The 13454-nt window shown below is 40.8% G+C and overlaps 1 protein-coding gene across 2 annotated transcripts in view; it reads left to right on the plus strand.

Annotated features, from left to right (window-relative positions):
• Positions 1 to 13454, plus strand: part of SCRN3 (secernin 3) — a 190989-nt gene that overhangs the window by 8908 nt on the left and 168627 nt on the right. For both annotated transcript variants that reach the window (XM_053698460.1, XM_053698459.1), the window contains exon 2: positions 5309 to 5480. In XM_053698460.1, coding sequence (XP_053554435.1) covers positions 5325 to 5480 — 156 coding nt within the window. In that variant the 5' untranslated portion in view covers positions 5309 to 5324. The remainder of the gene's footprint in view (positions 1 to 5308; positions 5481 to 13454) is intronic.

The raw sequence follows: 13454 nt of genomic DNA on the forward strand, positions 1-13454 counted from the left end.
ATCTGTCCATGTCTATGGGCGGAGGCGATGCCAGGGAACTGTTTATCACAAAGCCACTCCTACCTCTGTCTGACTGTCTCATGTCACACTAGAGTCCTGAGAAAAAGTCTTAATTTTGAGGGGTGGTTTGTGTTGTAGTTCGTCCCATAAGAATTTAAGGTCATGGATAAAAGATACATTGTTGTATTTGAAATACCCGTATTCCTCCATCATCAAGGTCTCAGTCATATGTTTTAACCAAATAATGATCGAGGGACAGTTCTGTGACTTCCAGCCTTTAGCTATCAATGACCTAGCTAAGTTTAATGTTAACTGAATCAGTCTACTTCTCAATCTACATTTACAGTGGGTGGGGAGATTAAGCAATGCCACCTCTGGCTCTAGTTTATATTGCTCTTCCGAGCCCAGTATGGTTTTAATTAGGTCTTGGATTAATTCCCAAAAGGGTTGTATCTTGGGCATTCCCACCATATGCGCATAAGAGAACCCTTTGCCCCGCACCCACGCCAACATAGGTCAGAGGCGGAGGGAAAGAGGCTTTTAATTCTAGTAGGCGTCAGGTACCATCTGGTTAGTAGCTTATAATTGGTTTTGAGAAACCTAGTAGAGGAAGATGACTTCCTAACACCATTAAAAATACGTCTCCATTCTGTATCTGTTTGTGTCTTGCCCATATCTCTATTCCATCGTTCTATATAGTCTGGATGTTTACTATTTTGGGCTTGAAGCAATAATTTCCTGGCCCGGGATAAGGTATGACGTGCTGGGAGATTGACCAAACAGGTCAATTCAAATGGGGTTAAATTCCGAAGTAGTGATTCTTTCTGAGGGTGTCTGTATGAAGTTGTGAATTTGGTTATATTTTAGCAATTTTGAGAAGACTCCTCCCATTGTATCTGTTACGTCGTGTTTCTGTTTAAGTCTGCCATCTTCCGTTAATAAACATATTGGAACTGTATATCCCATCTCCCACATGTTAGAGCTAGTTTTATCGAATCTAATTCCTGCCATCATTTCGGCATTCAGAGAAATTTTTTATTGCTGTTTTTATATTTACAGCATTAATTTCAGGGCTTTAACTATAATATAATAGCACACACACACACACATATATATATATATATATATATATATATATATATATATATATATATAGTCATGATATAATATTATATTACTAATTAATGTTTTGTAATGTCAAGTACTAAAGTTAAAACTTAACAGACCTTACAGCAGGGGTCGACAAATCTGTTTAAAATTTAGGAGGCAGTAAGAATATTTTAGGAGCTTGACATATTTTTAGGAGCCAGACAGTAGTATTTGTAAATATATCTATGGAGAATAACCCAAAAAAGTTAGGAGCCAGGGGTAAAATTCTAGGAGCCAGTGGCTACCTGGCTCCTGGGTTTGTCAAGCCCTGCCTTTGTTTGTGTCATATCACATCATCTGACATGTTTCACTGGAGCTTTCTCAAAGATGACTTTAAGAAAGCTATGGCGAAACGTGTCATATAACACATCCTCGGGGGGGTGGTTGGTGATGTGATATGATGCAAACATCTTGTAAGGTCTGTTAAGTTTTAACTTTTGTACTTCACAATAAACATTATGTTTTAGACTAATTGCCTTGCTTATGGATTCATGTGTACTGTGAAGACAATATAATTCACTAAGTAGAGTATTTAGTAGAGTAAATGGGACATATATTTGTACTGTTGACAATTTGACACTGCAACCAACAGGTATGGTTTTGACCAATTATTGGTTTCTGCTGTTTCCCATTGCTATGCTTGTGCTCTAGATGGTCAAGCTTATTTGGACACTGCTTTAGGCATTTAAAGTGAATGTCAACTTTCATGATAAAGTGCCCGTTTAAAAAAAAAATATATATATATTAAAAACAGGGGCACTTCCATTCATGAAAGTTTACATTGCACCCAATTTTACAAATACTTACCTTCTTCTCCTGAAACGCCGGATTTCCAATCCCAAGCCTGCAGGTCCTCTGTACTTCGTCAGCAATGACGAAACCGGCTTCCTCCAATCACTGCTTCCCCCTAGGAGAGTTTATTCCCCCTAGGAGAGGCGATTGCTGTGTAAGTACAGCAGGAAGAAGCAGATGGGGGCATCGGCGATCCAGCTTTTCAGGAGGAGAAGGTAAGTATTTGTAAAATCTGGTGTAATGTAAACTTTCATGAATGAAAGTGCCCCTGTTTTTACTAGTTTTTTTTTTTTTTTTAAAAAAACTAGTAAAAAAAACTAGTAAAAAAACTAGTAAAAAAATTGACATTCACTTTAAGCTTGTCACAGGGAGAAGAACAACTTTTGCATTATTTATATGTATTTTGTTATACTTTTATAGTCCTAACACTTCAGGTTTCAATTCGAGCTAAATTGTGTGCTATTTATATTGATAGCGCACCCGGCACTATTAGTAGCGCTTCACTTGTAATCTGGGCCTTATTTTTTTTTTTTAAATATTGTTACATTTTTGGTGCACATGTAGGGTTCCAATAAAGTTGTGTCAGAAAAGATCAACCATATATGTTATGGAGAATGCCCTATCACACCGTTGTATTAGTGATTCTAGCTTGTTACTTCATGCACTTACTGTATTAATTACAAGAACATATATTTATCAAGCTGTGCTCTACGCCGCTACTTCTCAGTTCTAATTGGCTGTTGCCTGATATGTGATAATACATGGTGGTGTGGGAGGTGTAGTCTTATTTAGGATACCATGTTACAAAACTTTTTGACACTTCCTTCATTTCCTATGGTTTGTATACGAGTCTGCAGTTATTTGTAAACCTACTCAGTGTTGTGTGATTTTATTGTCCTTACAAGGTTGGGACTGTCAGTGTGTAATGCACTCAGTATGTATGGGATTTCCTTATATATAGGATGGGGGTGTTTGTGTAAGGTACCTAGTGTGCAGTGTGTGTGATATGCTTATATACAGGCTGGGACTGCATATATGTTTGTGTAATATCCTTATATACAGGCTGGCACTATCTGTGTGTAATTCACCTAGTATGTGATGTGAGTGTGTGTGTTATGTCCATATTTAAAGGCTGAGCTTAGTTTTGTGTGTAATGTGCCCAGCGTGTTTGTGATGTCCTTACATAATGTTAATGTCCTAGTTTAAGTTTTCAATTGTGTGTTAAATAACAAGGAAATTCCAAACATAACTTGGCAACATCCTTTTGGAGATTTGCATGACATCATCAAGCAGTAATCTCCCCAGGACCTTTTTAATGGGTGCACCACCTGGCTGATTTTACTGACTACCCGGCTAAAATTTAAGCCACTATTAAAGTGACAGTCTACACCTAAAACAACGTTACCCCATCCATTAGATAAAGTTCCGATTTTGTTTGCTCACCCCTGTAACCATATCGAGACTTTTACACATCCAGAGTTATTCTCTCTGAAAAGTTATATTCTCACTGTTAGAAATGGCCGATCCGATCCGCCCACTCAATACGTCACCCACTCTCTTAGTTTGCATCGTCCAATAAAAAACTGATCACCGATTAAAAAACTGTATCGCGCATTCATTGCTTCGCGCATGCGCAACTTAACTGGGAACCAAGTATCCGGAACCAAAGTTTCGATCTATGTTTTTAACGCTATGAATTCACAGAAGTACCAGTGTTTATTTATTGTAAGTTACCCGTTCTGTGTGTGCAGAGATAACAAATACCGACTTCCGGTTTTGAACTGTGGATAATTGCGCATGCGTTTTAGGGTCTAATGAGGTCACTGTTCAGTCCGTGCACGAGTGTTATAGGGAAAGATCAGGACTCGAGAAGACAGGAGGAGAAGCTAATGGGAGGAGTTAAACGGCCATGTTTGAATCAAGGAATAAAAACTATTTTTCTGAAAAAGTGGGTAAGCGGATACACGAAAATAGGGATCCAGGGTATCAATAGAATTGTAATCATGAGATCGTAACTATGGGGTAACGTTGTTTTAGGTGTAGACTGTCCCTTTAACACTATGAGATGGTAATATAAAATGATAAATCTCAGTAATATACTTTCATTATTTATTCCATTCTGTGATTGTGAGCTTTTCTGTTCCTGTTAAAAATGGAAGTACAGGACAGTTATATTCCACACAACGATTGGCTGCACACTTTAGTGACCTATTTATAACTGTCCCTAATTGGCCACAGCAGAGAAGGTAACCTAAGTTACAACATGGCAGCTCCTATTGTTTTATAGACATTAAAGGGACAGTCTACCATCAAATGTTTATTGTTTTAAAAGATAGGTAATCCCTTTATTACCCATTCCCCAGTTTTGCATAACCAACACAGTTATATTAATATACTTTTTACCTCTGTGATTACCTTGTATCTAGGAACCTTCTTCCAGCCCCCTGATCACATGACTGTGACTGTTTATTATCTATTGTCTTAAATTTAGCATTATGTTATGCTAAATCTTAAATAACTTTCTGTGTCTGAATACAGTGTTATCTATATGGCCCACGTGTACATTCTGTCTCTTTGTGTTGAAAAGAGATTTAAAAAGCATGTGATAAGAGGCAGCCCTCAAAGGCTTAGAAATTAGCATATGAGCCTACCTATGTTTAGTTTAAACTAAGAATACCAAGAGAAAAAAGCAAATTTGATGATAAAAGTAAATTGGAAAGTTGATTAAAATTAAAAGTCCTATCTGAATAATGAAAGTTTAATTAATACTAGACTGTCCCTTTAAAACATAATGAAACCTTAAAAAATACATCTGCATGTTATTCTCAGACATCTTTTCTTTTAATGCATCATTCTATTTAGCATTTATTTAGTGTTAAGCTAAAATTAGCTAATCTTTACATTATTTATTGCTTATTGCTCATATTATCATTTAAATAAACTGTGATTGTGATATTAGTGATGTTATTGATGAGGTGAAATATGTTGGCAAGGACTGAGAGTATGTGAAGGAGCTGTTTATGATAGAGTGGGGAGTGCGAAAAATGGTTTGAGAGTAGGGGTTTAGTTTCACCTTTTATATATCTTAAAAAAATAGTTTACTTTCTGCCTTTTCATACCACATGATATAAATTTTTGTTTTTTTATCTCTAAATATGGTAATTGCAGTAGGAACATTTTCATTTCTGCTTTTACCATGTCTTATACTGACCCCAATAACACCATTGCATTTTCAGTAAATCCTTTCTATAGCCATTTAAATAAATCTGCTTTAGTTAGTGTTTAGTAGCACCTGCATCACATTTAACTGTAGCTATTGGCTTTTCAGTGAATGAAAAAATCTAATGGCAATCTATGTTTTTCGTAGGTTCTTTTGAGCTGGAATGGAGCCTTGCTCTTGTGACACCTTTGTTGCTCTCCCACCTGCCACTATTGGCAACAGAATTATTTTTGGGAAGAATTCAGACCGACCTAGTGATGAAGTGCAAGAGATAGTTTATTTTCCAGAGAGATCCTATGGTGCAGGAGAGAAGCTGGAGGTGAGACTATGCTACAAATCACTGATTCTGTGAAGTTAAAATATTAAACTTAGAATGAGATGAGCAAAAAAATATAAATATATGTACAGCTAGTCTTAGCACTGGCACATGGAAGTTGCACTAAATTGAGATTCCTTTGATTGTCATGTATTAGAACATGTGCAGAATTGGCCAAAACTTTCAGACATGTAACTTATGCAGCTTAAAGGGATAGTAAACCCCAACATTTTCTTTTATGATTCAGATAGAACAACAACTTTCCATTTTAATTCTATTATCAAATTTTCTTCATTATTTTGTTATCCATTGCTGAAGGGACAGCATTGCACTACTGACAGGAAGCTGAAAATATCTATTTAGTCAATCACAAGAGACAAATGTGTGCAGGCACCAATAGCAGCAGCTCCCACTAGTGTATGATACTGTATGTGCATATTCATTTTTTAACAAGGGATACTAAGAGAACGAAGCACATTTGAAAATAGAAGTGAATTTAAAAGTGTCTTAAAATGACATGCTCTATCTGAATCATGCAAGTTGAATTTCGACTTCCCTATCCCTTTAAATCTTTGTGTGTGTGTGTTTTGTTGTTTTTTTAATGAATATATTAATCATTTTCCATTAAAGCAAAGTCTGTGAAAGGATAATGATCCAGAATGAAATGCATTCTGCTCTACATTTCCCTATTTCCCTATTATACTCTTAAATTGTCTTAAGCTGCATTGTGCTGCCCTGTGGAATGTAAAAATGTGTTTTAGAAGCAAAAAGGTAAAACATTATGAGTCACATCCAGAATCCCCTACTCCAGTGTAAACACTGTTCATTGATGATTTTTGTGGAAAAAAAGTTATTTTTATTTAGATGTACCACATTCAAATTTATATCAATGGGGGGCGTGTCTAAGCGGCGGCCAAGATAGGTCACAACATTTGTGGCTCCTGACGAGATCTCCCTAATCCGCCAGTTTTCGAGACTACTCTGCAAATTCTGCTGAAATGCACCTCAGCTTTGTCCAGGCTATACCACGTTAATTTGAGTGATACCGAATTTGTAGATTATATGATCGCTGGGCCAGATCTGTAAATCGTTGAGACCTCAGGCGGCGGCCTTACCACAAGGATTCAACACCCCCCCCATGAATCAGGGAATACAGTTGTGCTAGTCAGACAAACCGACTACAAACACTGAAAAATAAAGCAGTTTGAAATATCATAGAGCAATACCTAACTTGTGGCTAACTGGGACAGTTTGTTTTTATAAGCACTTAAGTGATGAGCTTACTTTAAAGATGGCGACTGATACTTACTCTGTACTGAGGTCACTGAAGCTCCTCTTCAATGCTTTCAATGATCGGATCTGTACACATCTAGAGGCAGAATGGTATAGTGTACATAAAATGTTGTGCTCGACTCACACTAACACCCAACATCTTAGCAATGAACAAAGCCTTGAGGCGACAACATCTCCTGAAAAATGGAATGAGGGGGAGACCTCCCATATATCCGGAGACACAGATCCTAGGACATGCAGCAAAATTCAACCACTTAATGCTCCCAGAGAATCAACAGAGCTGAACCCGGTGGTCTTGGGAGATCAGTAATTCCCACACGCAATACAATCGAATCTTGGACATATAGGATTATTATTATTATTATCGGTTATTTGTAGAGCGCCAACAGATTCCGTAGCGCTATCAGAAGCTATACTACAGGACCTTACACGCTTTAGAGAGCAGCAAGCTACAACATTGCAGACTGGATCGGTGGCAGACTGTCAGGGTTTTTTCCCTGTTTAGTTTGCCATGTGCTGCTGGCAGCCATTTTACTCACCTCTCTTGCTAACTCTGGTGCATACTCTGTGATGCTGCTCATTTCCTGCACTTCCTTTTATGGCCAGACTGGTGTACATCATCCGTGTGAGACAGGCAGTCTCAGAATTGTGATGTCATCACTTATTATTTAAAGGGCCTCTGTTCAGTATACTTTGCCCTTGCGTTGTCTCAGACCTGTTTGTGATAGCTCCTGTGTATTACCTGGCTGTCTGACGTCCCTCCTGGTTCCTGATCTCTGGCTTGTTCCTGACTCTGCTGTTCTCCTTGTTCCTGATTCCGGCTCGTCTGACTACTTGCTTTTGCTCCTGACTCGGCTCGTCTGACTACCAGCTCTGGTTTTGATTCCTTGCTTGTTATTTGAATTTTTGTTATTTTTTGCTATTAATAAAGGTGTGATTATTTTTGCACTTCTCGTCTCAGTCTGATTCCTGGCACCCTGACATTACACAAGGGCCATGAATCCTGATAGTGCTAATAATCCACCTTTACCTGCCATAATTTCCAGGATGGATGAACAGGATCACCGCTTGGATCAATTTGCACTAGCCCTGCAAACCCTGCTGACTCGCACTGCACATTTGGACCAAAGTGTCCCGCAAGTCATGGCTGCTCCTGTTTCCGCTGCTGCACCTAGTCCTACCAGGAGCATGTCCGGTTCTGCACCTCTACCTCAGTGTTTTGGAGGCGATCCTAATCAGTGCAGAGGGTTTTTGAACCAGATAGGCATTTGCTTTGAGATGTTACCTCGGGCGTTTCCCTCTGACAGAGCTAAGGTGGGATTTCTCATCTCGTTACTCTCTTAAACAGCTCTTGCCTGGGCAAATCCCTTGTGGGAGACTAATAAACCTGTGATTTCAAATTACCCTGAATTTGTGTCCTCCTTTCGAAGGTTATTTGATGTTCCGGCTTGCTCCTCCTCTCCTGCTACACGACTCATGTCCATTCAGCAAGGTACAAGATCTGTTGCTCAGTATGCCATTGAGTTCCGTACGCTTGCCGCAGAGGTAGGTTGGAACAATGAAGCCCTTGTTGCTGCCTTCTTTCATGGGCTCTCTGATGCGATTAAAGACAAAGTTGCTGCCAGAGATTTACCAGAAGATCTCGAGGCATTGGTGTCTTTTTTGATCCTAATTGACATCAGACTAAGTGAGAGGCCCTCTTTCAAGGAGTGCTTGCGGAAGCCTCCTGTTCCGTTGTCTCCTACGTGTTGGTTCCCACCCATGCCTCCCTCTACTCCCATGCCTCCTGGTCCCGAGTCACCAGGCACTGCTGAGCCGATGTAGTTGGGATTCACGCGTCTCTCCGTGGCGGAGAGGGCCTTTAGGAGGAGGGAGGGGCTCTGCCTCTATTGTGGGTTACAGGGCCACCTTTTGAAGTCTTGTCCTACACAGCCGGGAAACGCTCACACCTAAGGTCCTGTTGGGGGCAGACCTTGGGTGGTTTATCCTTGTCCCCAGAACCGCTAAAGGAGAAACCTTTGGTCACGGTTGTCCTTTCCTGGGTGGACTCCTCCATAGTCACCCAGGCTCTTGTTGACTCCGGTGCTGCGGGCTATATCATTGACAGTGCTTTTGTATCAAAGCACCCAATTCCTGTTTTGCCTCGGTCCGTTCCGCTTGCTATTGAGGCCATTGATGGCAGGCCCCTTCAGCCCGCACTCGTTACTCACGAAACTGCTCCGTTATCCATGGCTGTTGGAGCTCTCCATTTTGAAACCCTCCAGTTCCAGGTGATAAACTCTCTGCATTTTCCGGTTGTTCTGGGTTATCCCTGGCTCCAAAAGCACAATCCCAGTCTCAACTGGCGCAGGTCTGAAATTTAGTCGTGGTCTCCGCAATGTATTTCCACTTGTCTTCGGAAACCAGTTAAAGTCTTGTGGACTTCTTTGATATCTCAATTGCCAGAGGAGTACCGAGAGTTCCTAGACGTTTTGGACAAGGTGCGTGCCGGTACGTTGCCTCCTCACCGGTCTTACAATTGTGCCATAGACCTGCAACCTGGAGCCATTCCTCCTCGGGGCTGGGTTTACCCTCTGTCTGATGCGGAGAATTGTGCTATGGAGGAGTATGTTGCCGATCCTCTGTCGCGGGGGATCATCCACAAATCCTGCTCTCCTGCAGGGGCTGGCTTCTTCTTTGTGAAGAAAAAGGGTGGCGAGTTAAGACCATGCATCGATTATAGGGGTCTTAATCATCTTACCATTAAGAATGCTTACCCTATTCCGTTTATTACAGAACTCTTTGACCGCCTCAAGGGAGCTACGGTCTTTACAAAACTTGATTTGAGAGGAGCGTACAATCTCCTTAGGATCAAGGAGGGCCACGAATGGAAAACAGCATTTAACACCAGGAGCGGGCATTATGAGTATCTTGTAATGCCCTTTGGCCTATGTAATGCTCCTGCTGTTTTCCAGGAATTTATTAATGATGTCCTACGAGATATGTTGCAACAGTGTGTTGTGGTGTACTTGGACGACATCCTCATACACTCACCCACACTTGAGGCTCATCGTTCTGATATTACACGGGTTCTTCAGAGACTACGTGAGAACGGCCTGTTTTGTAAACTCGAGAAATGTGAGTTCCATCAGACTCGAGTAACCTTCCTAGGTTATGTTATCTCCGTTGCAGGGTTCTCCATGGATCCTGACAAGTTTTCTGCAGTGGCCTCGCCCAGTTGGTCTTCGGTCTATTCAACGTTTTTTGGGGTTCGCCAATTACTATAGAAAAAAACTTTTCTTCCTTGGTCAAACCTATCACATACATGACCCGTAAAGAGAATGATCCACTCCATTGGTCACCTACTGCCATTAAGGCCTTTGATAGTCTTTGCCACTCCAGTTCTGGCTCATCCTAACCCTGTCCTGCCTTTCATTCTTGAGGTCGATGCATCTGAGACTGGAGTAGGTGTCCTCTTGTCTCAACGTCCTACACTTGACGGTTTCTTGCATCCATGTGGTTTCTTCTCTAAGAAATTGTCTCCAGCGGAGTGCAATTATGAAATTGGTGACAGGGAATTACTGGTCATAATTTTGGCACTCAAGGAATGGAGGCATCTTCTTGAGGGTACTAGCGTGCCAGTGCTCATTCTTACTGACCACAAGAATTTAACTTATCTATCTGAAGCAAAACGTTTGTCGCTCCGACAGGCCAGATGGGCGCTAGTTTTGTCTCGGTTTAATTATGTGGTCTCCTACCTGCCTGGTAGTAAGAATGTTAGGGCTCATGCCCTCTCTCAACAATTTTCTCCTCTGTCCAAGGAGGAGTCTGGACCTACTCCAGTTATACCTCCTGATCATATTTTGGCTACCATACGTACTAATTTGACTTCTCCCTGGGGGGGGGGCGGGATCCTGGCTGCACAAACCAATGCACCTCCTGAGAAACCTAGCGGTAAGTGTTTTGTTCCTGAGAATCTTCAAACTAAACTTTTGCACACTTACCACTATTCTAAAGCCGAAGGTCACCCAGGCAAGAACCAAATGATTTGGTCTGTCACTCGACAATTCTGGTGGCCAGGTCTTTGTTCTGATGTTGCTGCGTATGTTTCCTCCTGCTCAGTTTGTGCACAGAATAAGACTCATTGACGTCTTCCTGTGGGTCTTACTCAACCTATTGCTGGTGAGCGTCCTTGGACACTTCTTTCCATGGACTTCATTGTCGAGCTCCCTGTTTCCAATGGCAATACTGTTATCCTTATGGTGGTTGACCATTTTTCTAAAATGTCACATTGCATTCTCTTGAAGAAGTTGCCTAACGCACAGGAGCTTGCTTCATTTTTTGCCCAGGAGGTCTTCTGTTTACATGGGTTACCCAAGGAGATAGTGTCGGACCAGGGTAGCCAGTTTGTCTTCAGATGTGGGCGTTCCTTTTGTGCTCAAATGGGGATCCAGCTTTTCTTCTCCTCGGCATATCACCCTCAATCCAATGGGGCTGCAGAACGGTCTAATCAAGCTCTGGAACAGTTCCTCCGTTGCTATGTCTCAGATCACCACAAAAATTGGTCTGAACTGTTACCTTGGGCAGAGTTTGCTCGTAATAGTGCTATTAATGCTTCCTCCAAGTTATCCCCGTTCATGGCGAATTATGGGTTTCAACCATCCTTGTTGCCCGATTTATTCATGTCTCAGAGTATTCCGACTTTGGAGGAGCATCTCCGGCAACTCCGTTCCACGTGGGTCCAGATTCAGGATTTCCTTCATTGTTCTATGCAGCACCAAAAGTTGTGCAAATGTCTCATAAATGTGCACTGCTCCACCAAAGAAGCGCGGTCCCGTTGTGCCAGTGATGTCACGTGTGATGTCACCACTTCCATTTGCGCATGCGTAGAGGCAGTAAACTGCATATATGTATATGTATATAGTTTTCATTTGGCAACCTCACCCACGTGACACAGGAGGATGGGGAAAGCTAAAAAAATTAAAAACAATCATTTTCAAAGATTAAAAGATGCAATTTACACAGGTACAGCTCTACATACATATTTGTATATTGTGGACACATTTATTATGGTATCCTGGAGTGTTGACTGGTCCTTTAAATAGAGTTATATTGTAATTTTAATGTAAAGTTAGGAGGTGTAAGGTTTAGGGGGTAATAGTTTAATTTAGTGTTGTGCGATGTGGGGGGCAGGTAGTTTAGGGGTAATACGTTTATTTAGTGGCGGCGATGTGGAAGGCTGGAGGTTTGGGGATTAATAACTTTATTTAGTGGTGTTGATGTCAGGGTGCGTGGGAATAGGGGTTAATACATTTATTATAGTGGCGGCGATGTCGGGGTGCGTGGGAATAGGGGTTAATAACTATTATAGTGGAGGTGATGTCGGGGTGTGTGGGAATAGGGGATAATAATTTTATTTTAGTGGCGGCGTTGTCGGAGAGCAATGGAATAGGGGTTAATAACTTTTATTAGTGGTGTTTAGACTAACTTTATTTAGGCGTTGGGGGTGTTTAGACTTGGAGTTTATGTTAGGGTGTTAGGTTTAAACATAACTTTTTTTTACCCATAGATATCAATGGGGTTGCTTTACGGAGATTTTTCATTTTTCTTAAACTCTCTCCCCATTGATGTCTATGGGGGAAAGCGTGCACGAGCACGTCAAAGCAGCCTTTGGGTTTTGTGCAGTATGGAGCTTATAACCACCATATCGCACGCACAAGGAGGCTTTTCAGAAACTCGTACTGGCAGCGATATGGGGGGGTAAAATAATGCAACTTTTTTTGCGTTCGTTTTGCACCCTGTTTATTGCAAAACTTGTAATCTAGCCGAATATTAGTAAATAATATTGAGAATTGCCTGGTGGCCACTGTTGTTACTGTTATGAACATACTAAATTGTCATAAAAAATAACACATGAAATTGGGGTCCATACAGTCTTTTGTGGTTATAATATAAACTAGAGAGGCCCCTTTGTGCCAGTACAGAAGTAAAAGCTTTGTGTTATGTTACCACAGTGATTGCATGACTATAAAGACAAAGTTTATTATGGCCCCTTTTAGACATAAAATTCTTTTTTGAGCCTCTAAAGTACCATTCCCCAGCATGTGTTGTATTTTTAGTTTTTGTTTTTTTAAATGTCAACCATTCCAGGCAAATCACTTTCAAAGGATGGTTCTTGGAGGTCTGTAACTAGTAAGGGAGCTGAGATCAAGAGATTTGTACAACCTTCACCCATCCAGCTCACTTAAAGAACCAGTCAACACAGTAAATTTGCATAATCAACAAATGCGAGATAGCAAGACAATGCAATAACACTTAGTCTGAACTTCAAATGAGTAGTAGATTTTTTTTCTGACAATTTTAAAAGTTATGTCTTTTCCCACTCCCCCTGTACCATGTGACAGCCATCAGCCAATCACAAATGCATACACGTACCATGTGACAGCCATCAGCCATTCATAAATGCATACACACTTATTCTTGCACATGCTCAGTAGGAGCTGTTGACTCAAAAATTTTAAATATAAAAAGACTGTGCACATTTTGTTAATGGAAGTAAATTGGAAAGTTGTTTAAAATGGCATGCTCTATCTGAATAATGAAAGTTTAATTTTGATTGAGTGTCCCTTTAAATGCCTGTCAGTTCTTGTTTCCTTCCCTTTTGTAGTGTCACCACTGGTGACATCACTGGCACTCCCATGTAGC

This window comes from Bombina bombina, chromosome 1 (genome assembly GCF_027579735.1).
Source record: "Bombina bombina isolate aBomBom1 chromosome 1, aBomBom1.pri, whole genome shotgun sequence".
In the NCBI taxonomy this organism is placed as follows: domain Eukaryota; kingdom Metazoa; phylum Chordata; class Amphibia; order Anura; family Bombinatoridae; genus Bombina; species Bombina bombina.